The sequence below is a fragment of the Sphaerodactylus townsendi genome, linkage group LG08, assembly GCF_021028975.2.
Source record: "Sphaerodactylus townsendi isolate TG3544 linkage group LG08, MPM_Stown_v2.3, whole genome shotgun sequence".
Taxonomy (NCBI): Eukaryota; Metazoa; Chordata; class Lepidosauria; order Squamata; family Sphaerodactylidae; genus Sphaerodactylus; species Sphaerodactylus townsendi.
In genome coordinates this window covers 35,542,332-35,564,353 of record NC_059432.1, presented here as the reverse complement: position 1 = coordinate 35,564,353, position 22,022 = coordinate 35,542,332, and the positions used below count along the sequence as shown (strand labels likewise).

At 40.6% G+C, this 22,022-nt stretch overlaps 1 protein-coding gene across 7 annotated transcripts in view; it reads left to right on the top strand.

Annotated features, from left to right (window-relative positions):
- Positions 1-22,022, top strand: part of PLCE1 (phospholipase C epsilon 1) — a 175,521-nt gene that overhangs the window by 141,437 nt on the left and 12,062 nt on the right. For 6 of the 7 annotated variants that reach the window (XM_048505288.1, XM_048505291.1, XM_048505290.1 and 3 more), the window contains exons 18-28: positions 339-455; positions 551-709; positions 3,267-3,396; positions 7,321-7,362; positions 8,009-8,133; positions 10,770-10,887; positions 13,300-13,431; positions 14,882-15,166; positions 16,914-17,077; positions 18,537-18,798; positions 21,729-21,847. In XM_048505288.1, coding sequence (XP_048361245.1) covers positions 339-455; positions 551-709; positions 3,267-3,396; positions 7,321-7,362; positions 8,009-8,133; positions 10,770-10,887; positions 13,300-13,431; positions 14,882-15,166; positions 16,914-17,077; positions 18,537-18,798; positions 21,729-21,847 — 1,653 coding nt within the window. The remainder of the gene's footprint in view (positions 1-338; positions 456-550; positions 710-3,266; positions 3,397-7,320; positions 7,363-8,008; positions 8,134-10,769; positions 10,888-13,299; positions 13,432-14,881; positions 15,167-16,913; positions 17,078-18,536; positions 18,799-21,728; positions 21,848-22,022) is intronic. The other variant, XM_048505292.1, reaches the window with a different exon arrangement.

The following is a 22,022-nucleotide window of genomic DNA, read 5'->3' as shown; positions in this document are numbered from 1 at the left end:
AAATTTACCAGTAGCTGCTACTTTTCCCACCCTAGACTTATACGCGAGCCAATAAGTTTTCCCAGTTTTTTGTGATAAAATTAGGGGCCTCGACATATTCGGATTGACGTATACTTGAGTATATACGGTACTTTTCTAAATATAGAAAAATGTAGGCATAGAGTTAGATCACCCCTCCTCCCTACACACTGATGATCAGGGCCAAGTGTGAGCAAAACCACAGCATCTCACCTGTCTGGTGTTCCTGCCATGCCAAAATGCCCACATGTGGGACAGGATATTGTTCTCTAATGACCATGGAAGCAATATATAATTATGACTAATTTTTCATCCTACAGGACATAGTTGAAGCTATTGATCGTAATGCCTTTATCACCTCTGATATGCCAATCATCATATCTATTGAGAACCACTGTTCCTTGCCCCAGCAACGAAAAATGGCTGACATTTTCAAGGCAAGTAAGGAGAAGGCAATGATACCATTCAACAATCATGGCTCTGAATTCAATCCTTTTTTTTCATAATACTGTACATCTCATTAATGTTTCAGAATACATTTGGCGATAAGTTGGTAACTCGATTTTTATTTGAGAGTGACTTCTCTAATGATCCAATGTTACCATCTCCCCTTCAACTGAAAAGGAAAATTCTGCTTAAAAATAAAAAGCTTAAAGCACATCAAACACCAGTGGATATACTAAAACAAAAGGTAAGATGTTTTCATGTCAGAATATTTGAGGGTCAAGACGTTGTGCATCAGGGCAGCAAAGGAGATTATGCACTGACTGGGAGAGAGATTGCTGTTTATAAACCAGAAAGCAAGATAATAGCACAGACTGGAACTCTGAGTTAATGTAATCATGTTCAGGTGTGCTTTGCAGGGAACATACCAAGTAAACAAACGTTGCTTGAGCTCACTCTCTTACATGTGACCAAACTCCTGATTATAATGCCGTTGTGGCCCCTGGTGGAATTCCACACCATGCAGTGTTGCATCATACAATTATCTTTTTGAGGGTTCTTTGGCCACATCCTAGAGGCACATAGTCCCAGGGTCATGGAATTCTCATTGCATTGTCTTCTTGTGGGTTCTTTGGCCACATTAAAAAGCACATAGTCCCAGGGTCAAGGATAGGTCATTAAAATGACTAACTTGTATAAAGCTGATACATGGAATTGTATGCTATTCATCTCTTTTTTGCATCTGCACAATCATAGGCATTTTTAAAATGCGTGACATTAGCTAGAATATATTGCCTGTAGTCACTGTCATCTTCTTAAGAAGTGATTGCCAGAAATGATTCGCTGGATCTGTGAGATGTTTGAAGGCACACTGACACAACTGACTAGTTGGTCTCAACTCAAAACATGCAAAAGGTTTTTTCCTCCTTGTTTACTCAGTCTTTAAAAGTTATAATTGAGGGTATGGGATAGGGTTCTGTTCAAAAGTAGCCCGTCATGTGAGAAAGGAGTTGAATTGTGTAAATGAACTCATCTGAATTAGTTTACCTGCATCAGAACCACAATTGGAAAGCAGGATGTGACCCAAACTGGCAAGTATTTGAGATTAACTAGTAATAATAGCATGGATCCTATGAACCACGAGTGTTGTTTTATAGAAAGAAGAAAAAGAGTTTGGATTTATACCCCACCATTCTCTCCTGTAAGGAGACTCAAGGTGGCTTACAAGCGCCTTTCCATTCCTCTCCCCGCAATAGACACCTTGTGAGGTAGGTGGGGCTGAGAAAGTTCTGAAGAACTGTGATTAGCCCAAGGTTATCCAGCAGGAATGTAGGAACACATCTGCCTCTGCCACTCAGGTGGAGGAGTGGGAAATCAAACCTGGTTCTCCAGATTAGAATCCACCTGCTTTTAACCACCACACAAAGCTGGTCCCCACATACTAGAAACCTACTGGGACCCCCACCCCAAAAGCCTTTGTGGTAACATATAGGCCAGCATATACAATGTTTCAGTTTCCCATCCTCACTGCAGCCGCAGCCCTTTTTGTTCACAACACCTTAGGTTCTGTTTCAGGGGTCACAAACATTGCTAGGGGAAGGGGGAGATCTACATCTGCAAGAAAGGAATAAATGGTAATTAAATTAAGATCAGTGACAATTTTGCTACCTTTTTTGTGGTTTGTAGGCTGGCCTCTTCGCTTCCTAATATCTGCAAATGTGGATACCTGCAGATTAGATGATGATATTTATTAGGGAAAAGTTAATTTATCTCAAATAACACATTTTTGGAAATTTTCATCCTGGTCTGGTTTTGCTAATTTGCATGCTTAACTGGTCTGACTTCCTATAAATGAAGAATGTCTGCACAGCTCTCCTCCAGTGAGGACATGATATAATACATCATATACAGCTGCTCTGCCAAAAAAAACCTGTACATGTGGAGCCCTGGCTCATGTGACCTTCTTTCTTCATCCCTCTTTTTCTGAGGAGGAGAAAACACAAGTTTGACTTCCCTGTAAAGATGCTTGTTACAGTATATGGACATCCGTATCTTGTGTACAGGAACATTTAGGCTTTCTTAGGCCATATATGTGTGAATTCGCTACCTTCATTTCATTAGAAATAGTTGATCTGAATATAGGGAAAAAGTATGCGCAGATCAATATTTATTTATTTATTTACTCTCTCAGAGTTGGAAGGGACCACTAGGGTTATCTTGTCCAACCACCTGCCAACACAGGAACTACAACTATAATATCCCCAACAATTAGGTATCTAATTTATACTTCAGAAACATTCTGAGTGGTGGAACTTTATCTGCCCATGGCTGGTAAATCAGTGGGGAAAAGCAGTTCAGTGGGAAAGAAAGATAACAGGTTGGAGCAACACTCTTGCAAACCCAAACTTTCTTCTCTTCCACAAGGATATATTTGTGAAGAAGGTGTGTTGCTCACTGGTGGAGTATGTGCTTTGCATGCAGAAGGTCCTACCTTCAATCTTTAATTACTATTTGCACTATGCCTATGTGTGACTTTGTCCAGAGAAAATAAACCTGGAAGTGCTTCCCCTGGGATATCCTTGAATATGTAAGGCATTTGTGACATACATTCTTGTCACAGCCCAAATGGTTTGATAAATTGGGGTTACTGTGTTTTTTTTAATTAAACCTATTTTCCACCTTAAAGAGAGGCTGTGAAAGGCATATCTAGTAATAAAAACACTGGTGATAAAAATATTAAAAATCCTTTGGTGTTTTGCTAAGATAATATTTCACTGCTTTCAAAATTTGTTCCAATGCTCTAGGCTCACCAGCTCGCATCCATGCAAGCTCTGGCAAGCAATGGTGGGAATCCAGGAAACCTGCCCACAACAAATGAAGAGGAGGAGGATGAAGAAGATGAATACGACTATGATTATGAATCTCTGTCTGATGGTAAATGGATACTTTTGTTATCATGTTGCACTTTTGAGATTATGGCTCTGGCATAGTTCATAGCTAGATTGAAGACTAAGCTTGAGCAATACCAACAAAATTCAGGAAAATTTGGATTCGGCTTGATTCCGCTGTAAAATGGTCAGTATAGCTGAATCAGCCGAATCCCTAATTCGTTATACCCAAATTTACTCGAGTATACTGAAAAATTCGGGTTCGTTAGCATTTTTTGTCATTTTTAAGTGTGTGTTTTTTCCCAGCCTGTAGGGGACGCATTTTTAAGCTAACGGCACCAACATTTCAGGGTTTCCTGAGGTTTGGTACAGGGGACTCCCAAGAGGGGTTCTCCATCTGCCATTGTTTCCAATAGGAGCTATTAGGAGATTGTGGCTTCCCATTTGAGGGTCCATAACTTTGGACCCTTTGAACCAAACTTCACAAAACCTGGGTAGTATCAACAGGAGCATCTCCTGAAGTTACCCTGTAATTTTGGTGCCTCTACCTGAAAGATGTGCACCCCACAGACATCCTCAGAAATTCCCCATTGACTGTAATGGAACTAGTTCAGAGAAGACTCTCCCAAGCTCTTCAGCAAGTTCTATGGTGGGAAAAATTAATTGTTTTTTCCCACCACAGACTTCAATGGGGCTTGCTCCCTTTAAATCCCTGCCTTGCTCCCTTTAAATCCTGTGCCCCAATCCACGCCGAAAAAACAACATTTTCCACGTTGTTTAAAGGGAACCCAGAGACTCTCTTTAAATCCACTCCCTTTGGCGTGGATTGGGGGAGGCTTGGATTTAAAGGGAGCCTCTGGGCTCCCTTTAAACAATGTGGAAAGTGTTGATCTTTCAGCGTGGATTGGGGTGGGGGATTTAAAGGGAGCCCAATCCACGCCAAAAGAACACTTTCCACATTGTTTAAAGGGAGCCCACAGACTTTCTTTAAATCTACCCCCTTTGGTGTGGATTGGGGGTGTGGACTTAATACCCTCGAATCCATTTGAATGCCTGAATTGTGATTTGGATTCAGGCATTCAAATGGATTCAGATTCGGCTTGCATTCAGGCAGCTTGAATTTGGCCCGAATATAGGCTGAATCATCCAAATTGGGCCCGATTTGGCTGTTTTCAAGCCCAGTGAAGACCAAATTTTGTTATTTCTACTTTGCAACCATTTGTCACTGTACAGATCATTTAAGATTGATTACTTTCAAGCATTCATTAATATACATTTTGAATTATATGATGAAATCACTTTATGTACATCAATGGAAAAGGAATATTACAAGAAGGCATTTGATGGTGTATGCTAAAATCTGAAGAACTGAATATATTTCTTATTTATAAATGTATTTATTACTGATCTTCCCAGTTTTTGTTTATGCAGTTGCAGGCATTCCAATAATTAACAGTAAAGGACTTGACAAGGCCTGTTAATAATTATCATCTATATATCTAATAGCAATATGTGATCCCCATCTGTGGATACCAAAATCCACAGATTGGGACCTCGCAATGCTAAATATATTTTTCTGAAAACTTAGGCTACTCCTAAGGTTTGAAAATTAAAAAAATTCATTTGGAATTATATCCCCTCACTTTTAAAAAGTGTTATCTGCACATGCACAGACAACACACTTACCAGTTGAACTGGCAGCTGCTGCTGCAGGGAATTGCACTAAACCCAATTGCCATGTTGGAGGATGCCAGGAGCCACACTGGGCCCAGCTGCTGTCGCAGCAGATGCCAGGAGTGGCTTTATGCCCGTCGAGATTCTATGTCTATGGGGACTTTCATGAAAGTGAAAGAGAAAATAGTGGGGGAAGGAGGAAAGAGATACCTCCAACAAGCCTTTGAAGGAAGCCACTTGTATATTCTAGTAGTGAGCCAGCGAAATCTCAGGATACTTAAATCCAATGACGAGCTTAAATCCAATGGCCAAGACAGACACCCATTTTTTGCAGAAAAATCTAAAATCTAAAAAAAGAAATATTTGGAGAGTTTTAAAAAGGCCAAAATGATAAAAGGAGCACCTGTAGCTTTACGAAACAGGTTTCCTCAGTGGCCATTGCTAGGCAACTGCAATATTCCAGGCTAAGTTTCTGTGAGTAAAAGGTAAAGGGAGCAGGCAGGGCCCTTCCAGAGCTGTTTTGGCCTTTGAAGGAAAGCTCATTGGGGACAGGCCTGGGCTTGGCAGAAGCTACAAATTACTTCATACCATCCTACTTGCATGACTCATCCAGGCCTGGCTGCTTGCTACTGTTCGACAGCAGCCACCACATGAAAGTCAGTGTAGTATAGAAGTTTAGAGTGTCAGAGTAAGGTCTGGGAAACCCAAGTTTGAATCCTATCTTGCTGTGAAAGCTCAATCGGTGATTTTGGACCAGTCACATACTTTTAGTCTAGCCTACCTAATAGGGTTGTTGTGAAGACAAAAAGGAGAAGAGAATAAAGTAAGTTGCTTTGGTCCTCACTGTGGAAAAAAGTGAGGTATAAATTAAATAAATAATAAATATTGCCGAAGATGGTGAATGATTGAGAAGGAGAGAATAACACAGGTAAAGGGAAGAAGATATGGAGATTGCCAGGAGAAAGGAAAGAGGAAATTGTGTGGTGAGTGAGGTGTTCCCCTCACAAGTCCTTGAAAATTCCCTGCCACGCAAGTGGGCCACTCTGACCCAATGGCCAACACCACACAACTGGGCCAAAGTTTTCCTTGGAAGAGACTGCTGGAAGGGAAGAATAAATGCTTAAGATAGAAGGGAAGATAAGTGAAGGTTGGCAGGAGTGGGAAGGGAGGAGGGGAAAGGTGTTTTACTGAAGAAAAAGAAGAAATAGTGCAGGAGGAAGAAATGAGATGCTTCCCTCAAGGCCTTACAGGTTCTTTGTTGTACGTATTTATTTGCACCCTGCCCTTATCCTTTGTGGGGACTGAAAACAGCTTACATAATTCTCTTCTGTCCCATTTCGTCCTCACAGCAACTTTCCAAGGTAGACTGAGGCTGTGTGATTGTCCCAAGGTCACCCAGCAGGCTTGTACAGCAGCATGGAGATTTAAACCTGGGTTTCCCAAACCTTAATCCATAACTTTTACTACAATGCCATTCTGACAAGTAGCGCTTTAAAAATCAGAAAAACCTATGATTAGGTAGCAAATTACTTTCTAATCTCCCTAACTGTGTGTAGAGTAGACTAATTATTTTGAGCTTTTTCCTACAGAAGTAAGCATTACATTTTTAGCAGGATTTTTATGCCTACTGCATCTGATTTTAGGTTATGTTCCAATAATACAAAGCAGCTTCTGTCTTTCCTAAGGACTCAGCTACACAGGAGGTTAATTGGTGGCATAGCTGAAAACATTTTGTCCAGGAAGCAATGTTTTATGTTGTACAGGAAAGAAGAGCACATCTTGTACCTAATAGATCTATCTGATTAGGTAGGATATGAATCAACTCTAAAAATGTAAGACTACAGTGCAAAACAAGGAGCAACAAGAGGGCTGATTTAATGCTTTACCTTCTTGCATCACAAGTTCTTTCTAAATTAAGGACTTCCTGAACTGTTGTCATGCTGTGTGCATGGTCTGTGCTTATAAAAGTAGTGAAATTGTTTGCCAGATCTAGGGCAAATTTCACACACACACCTGCCTGATTAAAATCTTTCTATGAGTTAATGGGATACTCATGCTGTGAAATTAACTGTATTCTGGGCTAATATGGGGGCAGTTTTGTAAAATGATACAGTCTGACTCAACTTTACACTCTATTTCCTCATAATTATCACACCCAGTGATTTCCCTATGGCAATTGTGCAATATTTGTGTCAAGGTCATAGTTCTACATAGTCTCAATGTAATATTAATTTCTCTAGCTTTATTTCAGAAGTTCCTTTTCTCTTATTTCCTTTCTGACTCTGTTTTCCTGTAGCTGATGTCCTTAATGCTTCTCCTGCTCCTAACTGCCAGGAAGGTAAAAGGTCAAGCATCTTAACTGCATGAATTTCACCACTGCAATTTCAAACAACTTAAAATGCATACTTTGGATTTCATATATTAATAAACCACAGCATTGAATTTCTGTCATTCTTCATTAATTGCTGTTCGGAGATCACAAATATTTGCATGGGCCCCGCTGCTTTCTTACTTAGGCACACTGGTTGCATTTAAATAGTTTATTAGGTCACTTATTCTGTTGGCTGATATTCGAATGTACAAACCAATTCCCTTTTCTGATTATAAGTTTGGGAGAAATTAGTAATAGCTTTTGCTAACTGAGTATAGTGTAACTGATGGAGTTCCACCATTTTTAACATAAAGTATTGTTTTACAAATATTAAAGTGGAAAGTCAGTGTTGCTTTGCTTCTTGCTATAAGGAAATATGCAGACATTTTAATTGTGTGAGGAGGCATGAAGCAATTTTAGAGCATTAATATCTGCTGAATCCAAAAAGATTAGGGTGAAGATGATTCATACTGAAAATAATATTACCATTTGTTTGGCAAGTGTATGTCTTGTGATTAATTAAAAGAATACCTGATGATTTGGCTGAAAATGTCTGATTGAAAGAAAAGAGTTCTTTACAATTTTTTTCAGCTGGACAATTATTGTTTTCCAGATAACATTCTAGAAGACCGACCTGAGAACAAATTAACCATTGATAAGCTTCAGTTTGAATACAGTGAAGAAACTACCAAGAGAATAAAGAAAACGGATAGCAATACACTCAGCAATAAAGGAAAGGTAGTGTTTACTCATTATCTTCTCTCCAAAGTGAGGGTGGCTTGCGCAGGTAAAGTGGAGTCATCAAGAGATCTGTGTCCTTTTAACAACTAGCTTGAGCTTGTTATAAGGAACAGCCTATTTTGTCAAATGCATGATGAGGTCGGTGAAAGTGTGTACTATTTGCATATATGTACTTTCATAGGTTTATTTAAATAATCATAGGAGTGAATCTACAATTCAGATTTAATCCTATGGAAGGCAAATGGAACAGTTCTACATACGTGTCAGATTTCCTGCTTCCCCACTCTCCCTCTCTTCAGTTATTTGCTCCCCCAAGAATTCTGCCTCTGTGTCAATATGCTCCAGGAACTTGATGGGGACTCTTCAGTGAAAAAGAAAAATTGACAAAAATATCTTTCTCTTGTCTTTTCTGCATGAATTGTTTTAACATACCAAATGTTACTTTTTTTTCTTTGAATTCTGCACATGTTTTTTCCTTCATTTGGTTGTGGAAACATTTTACCTTCATTTTTCCTCCTTTTTTTCCCTGACCACTTTAACCACAATTTTTAAAAATCATTTGTGAGCCACTTCCTTTGAATGTCTGATCATTTTGAGACAATCTTTATCTCTGCACCCCACCAAAAACCTGGCCCTTATCCATTCCCCTAGGTAGTTGCCCAACCTCCCCTTCAGCCACTCTCTGCTCCCCCTCCATTTTCAAAAAGAAGTTTATTTTTTCTCTGTCATATCGAACTAGTGATGAAGTGTTGAGGCAGAACTACCAAGATGCAGGGTTGACTGGTTAACATTCAGACAGAGATACAAAGAAGCAGGGTCAATTACATCAGCTTATTTCACAACAACCCATTTTATCCTCTCAACAAGTAGTAAAACTGTTAAATATTTTAACAAATGTATAAAGTATATTTAAGGTTGCGGAAAGGCTTTATTCAGTTTTAACCAAACTTTTTAATAGTTCTACAACCAATTAGTGTGCACTTAGGAAGTTTTTAAAAACCATTGTGATTTAGATTATTCCACTACTGCTGTTTGTTTCTCCTTTCCCAATCATTAGGAGAAATTTACTGTTTCCTAACTTGGCTTTTCAGTTTCTCCTAGTTGTAAGGGACTCTTCTTGCACTGTATCTCAATTCATGTGCATATATATCTATTGCCTTATCTATAGGTTTTTCCTTTCTAGCTGATGTTGCCCACCATGCAGAGAGGGAGCGTTATTATAATAACAATTCTGCTTTCCACTGTTGTACTACACATTACCATTACAAAACATATACTACAGCTCTATGTTTAAGGCCCTATTCTGGGCTTCTTGCTTATAACTATACTAGCACTGCTCTTTGCAGATACACGTATAATACGTGCAAAGAATTCCTGCATAGTGTTCCTAAAGGAGGGCGAAGTGGGTTGAGGGGGGGTGGGGACAAGATGGGATTGTTTGTCTCTCCTCTCAAGGAGTCTCCAAAATGTGCTGCTAAAAAGGTTTGCTCTCCTCTCACTTATTCCTGGTGGACTCATTTGGGACTTGGGTTTAAATTATTTTTTATAAGAAATGAAAGTAATTTGGATATAAATGAGAGCAGTGCTATTTCGAATGCCATATAGTTTTCAGAAGCATGTATCTGCAGCTTTGCAAGGTTTCTTCCATGCCTTTCTTAAAACCTACAGAATTTGCTGGATTTTCTGTTAGAATATTTGCAAAACACCTTTGATATTATTTGAACTCTATCCCAAGAGGTTTTCAGTTCAGGTTTATAAAATGTTTGGCTAGTCTCACCTTTTCCAGAGGAAGATTAGGGTAGTTTTCTGGAGTTTTCTGCCAGAATAAATTCACTGTTTAAGTTAGTGGATTTAACTTCATGCTGAGAGGTGCTGTCTCTCATGAATGCATTCCGTTATTAAATTCACTGTATTTGTAGTGAATTAGTATCTAGCAGTGAAGTACAACTGTTTATTTTAATTTGTGCTGAATGAGCTTTGCTTTACTATTTGTGTCTAGCCCCTGGTCACAGTGTTAAAATAAGCATTACTATTTAGGCTTTATCATATAATTCATATTGTCCTAAGAAAAAGAAGGTAGGTTGTTTGAAGAGGGGTGAGGAAATAGATTAAAATGGCAAGAGTTAGACCTTTCCCTAATGCTAGAGTTACTCTTGATTTTCTTGGGAATCAGTTTACAAGTATTGGAATTAGTTTGGGCAAATACTAAATACTAAATACTAAAATAATTATATTTGTGTGTATATATTTAACTAAATGTGTCGTGGTCTGTACAAAACCTTCACTGATGGATAGGTTTCTGCTGATAGATCAGGATTTCCCCTTTGCCCCATGACTCAATCCCTCCCGCAGATGCTTCTTCTGGGGAGGGTGGAGCAGGGGATCTGCTATGGGACGGAGGGATTGGTGGAAATTACCTGCATTCTGTCATTTGGAATTTCCACTGGATTCATACCAATCATATTGCCTACTTTACATGGGGAAGGGAGGAGCATAGTGGAAAATGGAGGAGAGAAGAAAGATGTAAGCCGCTTTGAGGTCTCTGCTAGGAAGAAATGCTTGTTTACAGGAACTGTGGTTAACTACAGTGAGGATACGTATTGCATTGAAATACTTTTGAATTGATGTTATAGGTTTACGACATGGAGTTGGGTGAAGAATTTTATCTTTCTCAAAATAAGAAAGAAAGTAGACAAATTGCACCAGAACTGTCAGATCTTGTCATTTATTGTCAAGCTGTGAAATTTCCTGGTAAGTACTTTGATCTGATTGCTTATGCTTATTGGTTGTTTTGAAAAACTGTAAAAAAAAAAAGGGCAGGGGGAGGGGACATGAAATATACTCTAATTTGCATGGCAGCTGAGAACAGGCGTTATTTTTGAGTGTTTCTGTAACCTCCTTCTGTGGGTTCTGTGGGGCAGAACCTGGAATGAGTTGCAAAGAACCAAATTTAAACAACAAAATGGTTTACTTTTCTTTACAATTAACACTTTTAAAACATCAACATTTAACGTTACAATTCAAGGTCCTGTTCAGGTTGCATTTTCAAGTCCTTCTATTTACAGTCTACTGATATTGCCAAGTCCAAATCTTCTTTGCAAGTTGGCTGGCTCCTGAAGACTCCAAGGGCTTGATGAACAGGTTGCAACATGATGAAGGTCTCCAGGAGAACTCTCACCCATTACAACCACAAAAGAAAACCCTTAACAAGGTGTTAAGGGCTTATAGAAATCAAGGTCCGAGTCTGGTACCCTTGTCTTCTCCAAAGAGCTCTGAGTTCTGCAGCATTCGGCTTCCCTTCAGACTCCACCCCTTTCTGGGCCAACCCATTCTGGGCATGGGGGTTACATTTCTCCATTAGAGATGTCCTTAGGAATATGGACAAGTTTCCAGTCTTAGGGAAATTCCTTTCTCAAAAGTGAGTATCCTGTTGTCTCCTTTGTCAGAAACATTCTTTACAAACAGATATTTCTGATGTTTCCTTCCCAACTCCATCCCTATGCTTGCGAGTGTGGGCACATGCAAACAGACAACTAGTCCTTTCACTAGAGGTTTGGTTGCTGCCCAACAAGGTAACTAACAGAGCAAAGTTACACTGGGATAGCTGCACGAGCCTGAAATTGAACTGGAATAAGAATAGGATGTTAAAAAACGGTGATCAGCCATGGCAGAGTTGAGGGTGTGCTGCTGAGGAAAAACGGCCCATGGCAAAAATGAAGAGGAGAGCTATTAGTCGATTTATATTTTATTGTTACATGTATGAATTGTTGAATCTGTGCTTATTAATTATGTAATTTGCCCTAAGCCCTGCCTAGGCAGTGGGAGGGCACGATATAAACACGATAAATAAACAAAATCTTTACACAAATAAAATACAAAATAAGACATACAATATGCTAATAAAATTGGCTGCAGCATTAAGATGAAAACGTAGGCCTGTATGAGATCATGTCATCCCTCCCGCTTCCGCAGACCAACTAGGCCAAATTAAAACCATAATATGTTAGATAATAATATAACCTAAGACAGAAATATCTGTGTACATTCAGTGAATACACCCTAACAGGACATATATGCTGTCTAGGCATGGTGATTTGGTAAACTGAAATCACAGAAACACGAAAAGCCATATCACTCTTTTTTTTTGGGGGGGGGGGTTACAAATTAAAAAAAAATATGTATTTGAAAAGCCGGATACTTCTGGGTCTTCATCTCTTTAGTCTTTTAAAATTTCCCTCTCCTGCCATTTTTCAAGCCCATGTAGGCTTGGGGACCAGTGAAGGGGAGGAGAGATCTCCATGTGGCACTGAGAAATCTTAGTATTGTGTAGAGGATCTATCTCCCATTGCTGCTTTTGAATCCCTCTGGGGCTTGAAAAGCATCAACAGACCTGTAATTTCTCATCACCCTTTTGAAAGAAATAATCAGATATAGTTGATTTTTTTATTTCTTTGTCTTTATTTCCTTCTATATGGGGGGTAATTCCCTATTTTGATTGCATTGACACTCAGTGCAATGATATTCACAGCTTCAGTGCAGCCTCCACGTGGCCCTATGATTTCCCCTTGAGTCTGTCATTTCTTCCTGCCTTTCCCCTCCCTCCCCAGTCCTGGCAGGGTTTTTTGGATAGGCTTTTTATTGGTAATTTGTATACCTAGTACAGGTAATTTTTAATCTGGCAAAAAGTCAACCAGAAATGGGGAAAGGCATAGGTATTAGATGTGAATAGTTTGTTGCAGTAATCCACATCTTCCCCTCTGCACTTTCACCAAACCTGCTTTGCACATATCCACTTGGGTATCCATCGTACCAAAGATTTTGAGAGAACCTGCAGTGGAACCAGAAAAACCCAGAAGGCAACAGAATGGCAGTTCTATTAATGAGCACCCCAGAAGATCTGCTGTGGTTTGAGGGAGAGGTACTGAGGAGAACCTCAATGGAGGAGCAACCCTTATGTTGAATTTCATGCGAGAGTTCCACGTGCACATAGGAACACCTGTGCTTTCAAGGAGTGGCTGATGTAATTGTTCCAGTCTGTGCTTAATTTGGCCTACAGAAATAGTACAGATAAGAGTATTAGATATGAAAGTATCAAAAAAGCGACAAGAGGTAACTCACTCGCTCATGTTTTTTACTTCATCTATTTCATTTTCATGGAAATAGGCTTGTCGACTCTGAATCCATCTGGCTCTAGCAGAGGGAAGGAAAGAAAGAGCAGGAAGTCCATTTTTGGCAACAATCCTGGGAGACTGAGCCCAGGGGAGCCGGTGATGCTTGCCAAAGCATCTGGAAAAGGTAAAGTCAGCATCTTCTTTTACCAATCACTCGGAATGACTCTGTAATCCAGCACATATACTAGACCTGCTAGTTAAAGATCAAACACATCGTTTTACATATGCTGTGTTCAGAATTTGGAATAATTTTCCATTAGCAGTGCAGCCATTACAATGACTTCATTATAAATAAAGGATCTACTGTCAAGTAATGAGCTGTTGGAACAGTATTTGATTGCTAGAAATATAAATGTAATGGTTTTAAAATTTACTAATTGGAAAGTTGCGTTTCAAGCCAGAAGGTTTTATTTCTTATGAGATACATTTTATACGTTTAACGGCCTATGCCTTAGACATGTAAAAATAAAAAATAAACCTGTGGTTGGGGGAAGTAATATTCTGCATTCCTTCTACACCATTCTGTGCAGATGGTGATGAAAATGTAAGTTGTGATAATTTAGAAAGATTTTGTGCTCCACAATTTAAAAAAAAGTTTTAGACTCTTACATCGAGGGAACGGTAAAGATTTTCCATTTGCTTAGAAGTTTATAAAGGTGTTTGTAGTGCTGATGTAATTATTTTAAATGTTGAACTAGGATTAAAACCAGAGCACATATAACACTGTCGACTCTTTCAGCATAGTTAAAAGGGTGACAGGGGTTACTTGCTTGGCCTCTTCCCTTCCAACTCCTTTCCTCTCTGACCAGCAAGATTTGCTTTCCTTTGATGACTTTCATTGTAGGTTAGACCCTTTTGCAACCAGTGCTAACCAAGGTAAGCAAGCTCATTTCAAATTCTGGTCAACAGCGGCATTCTAGGCTGCATCCATATATAGCTGAATATTTTTTGCTATTGGTACTCTGTTGGTAATGCAGAGTGGTATTTTCCTGTTTGGACAACCAAATTTGCAAATGGTTGCTACACGTCAGTCAAAGTGAAAATTCCACAATGTGTTGGTTGCAGCCCTGGTTAGTGTTAGCCATACTTAATCTGAGATATAGTAAAGTGGATAAGGCTCGCTAGTGGTGAGAATTTACATCATAGACTGTAGGAAGAGAGAGAGAATGCATGTGCCTGAAACTCACTCCAAATGTCTTTGTCACGATTAAGAGATCTGCAGTGCAAGAGAGCTATTGGGTGTTGCATTATACTAGGTTTAGTTTTCTCTTCCATTACTGAATGGACAACTGTTGATCAACACAATTACCTTCTATTATTCCTCATCATGGTTCTCACATTATGGAGCAGTAAAATCCATGCATTCGTTTTGAAGGACTCACACCTTTGAGGAGGAATTTTCCTTTGAGGAGAGAGGAAGTCGCTGCAATTAAGTATTTCTTAGGATTTTGGTCATGGTTATGTGTGATTGTGCATTGGTTTCCTCTTAATGTGTTCTTTTTGGGGCGAAGAGGCAGAGAGACTGCAAGGTTGTGTTGTCTATAACTGAAAAATATCCTTCTTCTTTTTTTCAGGTTCCTTTGATAGTGTACGACAGATGGGGGAAGAGCCTGCTTTCATCCCTACGACTTCCCTCAGTTCTATCATAAGGACTCCTAAATGCTACCATATCTCCTCTCTAAATGAAAATGCTGCCAAGCGCCTGTGCAGGCGATATTCTCAGAAACTGATCCAGCATACCACCTGCCAGCTCCTGAGAACGTATCCGGCAGCGACACGCATTGACTCCTCCAATCCTCACCCCCTTATGTTCTGGCTGCATGGGATACAGTTAGTAGCACTGAACTACCAAACTGATGGTATGGGCAGAGCAATTAGCATCATGTGTTTTAGATACACACGCACACACTCATATGCCCATTTCAGACCTCAGGATATTTGTGATTTATTTTTTGGTTTTGTCACGTGTACCTCCCCTTAATACAGCTGTGGATTCAGAGATGGAGCAAAGTTAAATGTGGCAGAAGTCTCACAGATATGGTCTTCCATGCTTCACTCTCAGAATCAGTAAGATCCAAGGCATCCAGCCACGTGCATCTACACCAGTGGTTCTCAACCTGGGGGTCGGGACCCCTTTGGGGGTCGAACGACCCTTTCACAGGGGTCGCCTAAGATTCTCTGCATCAGTGTTCTCCATCTGTAAAATGGATAAATGTTAGGGTTGGGGGTCACCACAAGGTTGAGAACCACTGATCTACACAAATGTGTGTGGCACAATATTACGCAACCAACCAATAGTTCTGCATTTGGAAAGGCAAACTGCTAAGAAACTTCTAAGTGCAGTCCTAAGCTAAATTATACCTTCCAAACAATTTGAATGCAATGGACTTAGAAGGATGTAACTCTGCTTAGGATTGCACTGTTAGAGTGGTCATGGTAGCCATTACCGAGGTTCATTTGGCAGTGTTAGAACTTCTGCTGGTATGGATTAGTCTCAGAGATTAGAAAAGGTATTTGACCATTGGAATGCTTACATACTAGGGTTGGGTCCTGACAATTGGCAAATTCCACCGGTTTCCCTCCCACCCCCCTCACCCACCCCTCATGTCAATCCTCAGTATCCCCTGTCCCCCAGGAGCAGCTTTCTGCAGAGATCAGTGGGCTGTAGTGTAGTGGGAGGAGGGAAGGAGGAAAAAATTGCCATTAGAAAATCTAGTCTGGGCCTAACCCATCTAGGCCAGCATCCTGTCTTACACAGTAGTCAGCCAGTTCTTCCGGAGGGCCAAAGAGGCTCAATTCACTGGTGAGTGTTGGGTTCCTGTGCTCCCCTCTCCCTGTCCTCTTGTGTGCTGGGAGGCCTGCATGTACTGAGCCAAACCATAACTTGCGGTTACCTCTCCTCATGCAGCAGGACACACTGTGGGCCAATAACACACTACTGGGAAGCAGCCTCATCCATGCTTCCAAGTGGCAACTTGAAAGCCCTGGATGCTGCTTAACAAGACATATGGAGGCATGTGGATGTGCACTTAGTGGGACAGAATTACCTTTGGAGACATAAAGAAAAAAGTAGCCCTATCAAATACCTTTCTGCCAGCTCGTAAAGGTAGTACACGCATCTGGCTGGGCAGTGTTTTCAGGAGGTGAACTGGCTGTTTTTCTGCTGCTAATGTAACCACAGTGAGTCTGTTCCTCAAAGCAGTTAAAAAGTTACTGCTTGGATTTAAGACAATGTTTTCCCTCTGAAATCAAAATTTTACTTGGGTTGACTGCTTCTTTGCTTCTGTGCCTTGTTCAGAAAGGAATTTTCCTAATACAGGTTTTACAATAATCCATAACTTTTGTTATCTGCACATAAATGTATCTCCATATATTTTGTCCTATTTCAAACAAAGTGCTCATTAGAGGGAACCGAACTGGGAATTGGCTGTCACTTCAAAGCTCTTAGGGTTTGGTCAGCATTTTCACAGATGCCACTCAGTTAATTAAATGAATTGAACGATTTAAATAAGTTAGCATAAAAACTGTACTTGGTTTTGAATGTGTCTTTTCAGCAAGTCTAAGCAATTCTTAATTTTGGATTATTATTATTTTTAACTCCTGTAGATCTTTCCCTGCACCTGAATGCAGCTATGTTTGAAGCAAATGGTGGCTGTGGGTATGTTCTGAAACCACCTGTGTTATGGGAGAAGAACTGTCCAATGTATCAATACTTTTGTCCCTTAGAACGAGATTTGGACAATATGGATCCAGCTATTTACTCATTGACTGTAAGTACAAACTATGAAGGATCTTTTCTAGACTAAGTATAACAGATTAATTCTTCACTGTGATAAGTAGGGAGGAGGAGGAGGAGGCTAATTCTCAAATTTTAAAATTCTTCTTTGATGCAACAAGAATATAGGGTGACACAGTGTTAGGGCTGTAAGGGTTACATGTTCTAGCGGTATTGTTCCTGATTTTAGCCAGATCTGTGGCTGGCATCTGAAGATGCCAGCCACAGATGCAGGCGAAACGTCAGGAGAGAATGCTGCTAGAACACAGCCATACAGCCCGGAAACCACACAGCACCCCAGTGATTCCGGCCGTGAAAGCCTTCGACAATACAGAAATGGTTTTCACACACACACACAGTCTGGATTTGGTGCTGGGATGGCACAATAACCACCAAGCAGGTGATCAGGGCAAGGGGGGAAACAAGGGGCCAAAGGGACATAACGAAACCAACCACATAGTTGGAGAGACTACAGGCCATAACTTATTTGGGAAACAATCACAGGAGCATTGGCACAGCACAGGGCACAGTGATTTGTGTGTTGGCACTAACCATCCATCCAGCCTGCCTACTAGGGGAACTTACATGGAGTGGCAAGTCCAGAGATCTGGATGGATGCTAGCTACTACCTGGTTCCCTTGCCATTTGAGACAGAGAAAGCCAGGAGACAGGCTCTGAACTGAGCGTATTTCTGAATGGCCATACCTCCAAGACCCTTTATGGAGATCCCCAAACCAAAGGAGGCAGGAATGCCACCTCAGCCTCTCTCCAAAATTGGATCTGGCCCAATGCCCAAACTGCCTACAGAAAACTGTAACGACTGCATGCCAAAATAAGATAAAATACAACACATCCACAAAGTGCTGAGACCCAGGGAGGGTGTGCCAGGAAGCTGGAGCCAACAGACAATGAGGTCTCAATGGCGGCCTACGGGGGTGGGGGGAGAAGACCAGAATGAAAACTATGGTCTCTACGTCTGCCTGGAAGCCCCAGAAGCCAGCCCAGACACCCGATTGGCTAGCCTGTGCAGTAGCTGAGGCCAATCACTGCATCTCAGCACCACAGAGCTGTGTCTCACCACTACAAAGCTGAGGGAAGGAAGGGGCAACTTTCTCCTTTCCCCCACTCCTGGCCCCACAGCCACAGAAGCAGCCCTGGGTAATTCTGGTGGGGGAAACTGCTTTATGATTGCAGAAGGAGTTTTCCATGTAGATGATCTCTCAGGGCCAACGGGTGCTTGCTTGCAGCAGATAAGCAAGGAACGTATTTTAGAGTGCTGTTATGATTTCTTTGACAAAAATATATCTTAGTACCTGTTGGTATGACACTTATGAAGTGAGCTTTTAATTTAATGTTTAATTTAACTGTTTTTCTTGTAAGTACTTGTCACTTTGAGAAAGAGAACTTATAAAAATCATTGTTGCATCACTTTGCGCGCTTATGTTGTGTTTCAGATTGTGTCTGGACAGAATGTTTGTCCTGGTAATAGCACAGGAAGCCCATGTATTGAAGTTGATGTGCTTGGAATGCCCCTGGACAGCTGCCATTTCCGCACTAAGCCCATTCATCGTAATACTCTCAACCCAACGTGGAATGAACAGTTTCTTTTCAGGATTCATTTTGAGGATCTCGTCTTCCTTCGTTTTGCAGTTGTTGAAAACAGTAGCTCAGCTGTGTTGGCTCAAAGAATTATTCCTCTGAAGGCTCTAAAAAGAGGTAAAATGCAGTTTGTATATTGAATCAGGACTTCGCTGCCAAGGTTGAAAGGTAGCTGTATGATTTTGGGAAAGTACTACGCCTTCTCATAGGCCTCTTTGCCAAGAAATACAAGATGCCATGTCTTCATGTCTCCCTGCCCCTACTGTAGCTCACTGAGAGAACCAGCATGGTGCAGTGGTTAAGAGCGGCAAACTGTAATCTAGAGAACTGGATTCAATTCTCCACTCCTCCACGTGAAGCCTGGTGGGTGACATTGGCTTAGGCACAGTTCTCTCCGAACTCTCTCATGCCAGCAGAGGCAGCCAATGCAAACCACCTCTGGATGCCTCTTGCCTTGAAAACCCCACCAGGGGTCGCCATAAGTCACCCTGCGGTTCATTGGCTTCTGCTTGTAGGACACAAGGAAGGTCTGAAGAGAATGGCATCATAATGGGTTGTTACTGGGGAAACGGTGGCAAAGGTTTAGATTTAGTGGCAACCACTGAAGCCCTTTTACACCTCAGATCTATATGGCACTTTCCAATAAAAATGTTTTAAAATCACCAGTGAAGTATGAAGGAGAGAAGGACAATATCAGCAAATACTGTAGTCTAAGTAGCTACAAATAACACAAATACATTGTGTACTCATTAAAGCTATAATGTTTGCCATGCATTTGAAAGTGGTTGTTAGAAAACAAAGACACCCTCCTGTTTTTGAATGATGTGGTCTCTCATGTATTTCTGTGGTTTTCATAATGAAACTGTGAATTGCAAGTGGTTTAAACATGAGGGTTTTAACAAGTTTACAGTACTGGTTTTCTTGGAAATTGTGTTTGGTGGAAAGAGACTTCTCAGGCTCCAGAGCAAAGGAATAGTCTCCTGATGGTTTCCTCTTTTATTGCATTACACCTGTTATGTTGTGTGTGTATTTTAGTACATGATGAACTTTAGCAAGTGCCTGTTGCAATCTCAGATAGCAGGCAGTTAATTCCCAAATATCCCAGCAGCTGCTGCTACTTGTTGTCTCACTCCAGACCTTTGCACAAGAGGAATCTCCCCAGCATAGCTGGATGTCTACCAAATGCATAATGTATGCCAATAAAGGCTTGTGTGTGTGTGTGTACTAAATGCATACAATTTTGGGCAAATTATGCAATGTTCAAGTACATATGCAAATTCAGCATGTGATTTCCGTGAATGTTAGAGTTTTTAATGGCCATCCTGAATACTCCTGTTTCTGTCATGCAAAACCATTCTACGAGCTATTCTTAAGAAGGTGGGTTTTAAAAAGCTTATGTAAAAGCAGTTATGTCCTAAACTTCCCCTTCCTTCACCCCATTTCACTCTAATAAGCCAGCTACCAAAGCCTAAAGTAAATTGCACAAAGAAAATGAAAGATATCTGAATGTGTTTGAAAGATGCTAGCAAGATTCCAAGAGGAAGGAAATGTAGACTTGTGAAGTGTTATTGAAATTTCCTGGTAACAGAGATCTACTATGCTGCCTGGAAGTTCAGCCTCAGTTCTCGGATTATCTTCCACAGTGGTCTTTAGTGAGACTCAGGGAGGAGTTATTCAAAACAAAAGTGTAAGGAATATCAGTGTACAAGCTCTCATTCGCTCTCAAAGGATTTCTCTGGATTGTTCATTTTAACATCTTAAAATGGCTCATCCTGGGTGTCAGGTTGCTATAGCACCTAGAAATGTCATTGTGGTGAAATTACTGTCAACAATATATTGTCAAAGGCTTTCACAGCCGGAATCACTTGGGTGCTGTGTGGTTTCCAGGCTGTATGGCCATGTTCTAGTAGCATTTTCTCCTGCCGTTTTGCCTGCATCTGTGGCTGGCATCTTCAGAGGATCAGCTGAAGATCCAGCCACAGATACAGGCGAAACGTCAGGAGAAAATGCTACTAGAACATGACAATACAGCCCGGAAACTACACAGCATCCCATTGTCAACAATATTTGTTTTGTAGAGTGTCCCAGCAGTTCTCAGCGGAAGCAGGGGCGTACCACCCAGGGGACATATGGAGTCAAATGTCCCCGGGCTGGAACCATTTAGTCACATGGGGAGGGGAGAAAATTGCCCCTCACACCCCTCCTCATTCCCCCTCCCCCCGGTCCATATGCTGACTTCAAGACCTGGTGCAAAAAAGTTGTTTGGTCATGATGGGGGAGGGGAGCCTCCATTCAGGGGAAGGAGAGAACTCCGATTTTGCACTGGCTACATTTTCACTAGATACATCTCTGAAAAGTATATAGTTTTTCCACTGGTGAAAAACAAAGGAAGGGGTTCCCCTTTGACTACCCAAAAGGTTGTATTTGGGATTATGAGCCCTGCATGAATAAATGCCATGTGGAACAGAGGCTGTAATGAAAGAAACTGGCAAAGGTTGAATGAAAAGCTGGCTGGATCCAACCCAAAGTTGATTTATCATTCTGCATTAGGATGTTACATTGAATGACTTAAAAATAAATGTGAATTAAGTTCTTGTCATTGCTTGTTTATACACAAACTACTTTAAACCATTCCGTATTTGTTTTTCATACTGACTCCAATACTAAATAGAGCTTTTAAAAGCAATAATGGAATTATGATAATTAGGGAGAAATTAGCTTTTTATGGTGGTATGAACAACCAGTGTTGCTTAAAACATTTCCATCATAGCTTTAATAAAATTACAAGAAACTGTGAAGAGGTTAGGATTAGGTCTTGTGGTAGAAATAATTTGATAATTTAGTCATTAAAAAATTAGAAGACTGAAAAATAAGTCTGTCTCCTACATTTCTGGGCTAGTTTCTGGGCCAAAAAATTTGTCAAGGCCTATCTTAAGACACAGTAAATGATCACTGTTGTGTTTTACAATGCTAAGCCTGGTTTCTCTTCAGATTGTGTAAATTTCCTGTAGCCTGTGATCTGACTTGCTTGCTCTGCTATCTTTAAGGGTACAGGCATCTTCAACTGAGAAGCCTGCATAATGAAGCATTAGAAATCTCAAGTTTGTTCATTAACAGTCGGAGAATGGAAGAAAATCCCTGTGGAAATGTCATGCCTGCTTCTTTGGTAACTTAATTCAAGTCAAATATATTTGCCAGAATGTTCCTGTATTCTTAAAATCTTGGTGTACCTACAAATTTTGACCAATGAAATGTTACTGCCATTCTGTAAAGTCACATTCAGGTGTTGTCAGATATAGTACAGCTTTCTGTTGCTCTCTGATGCTTCCAGCTTGGATCCC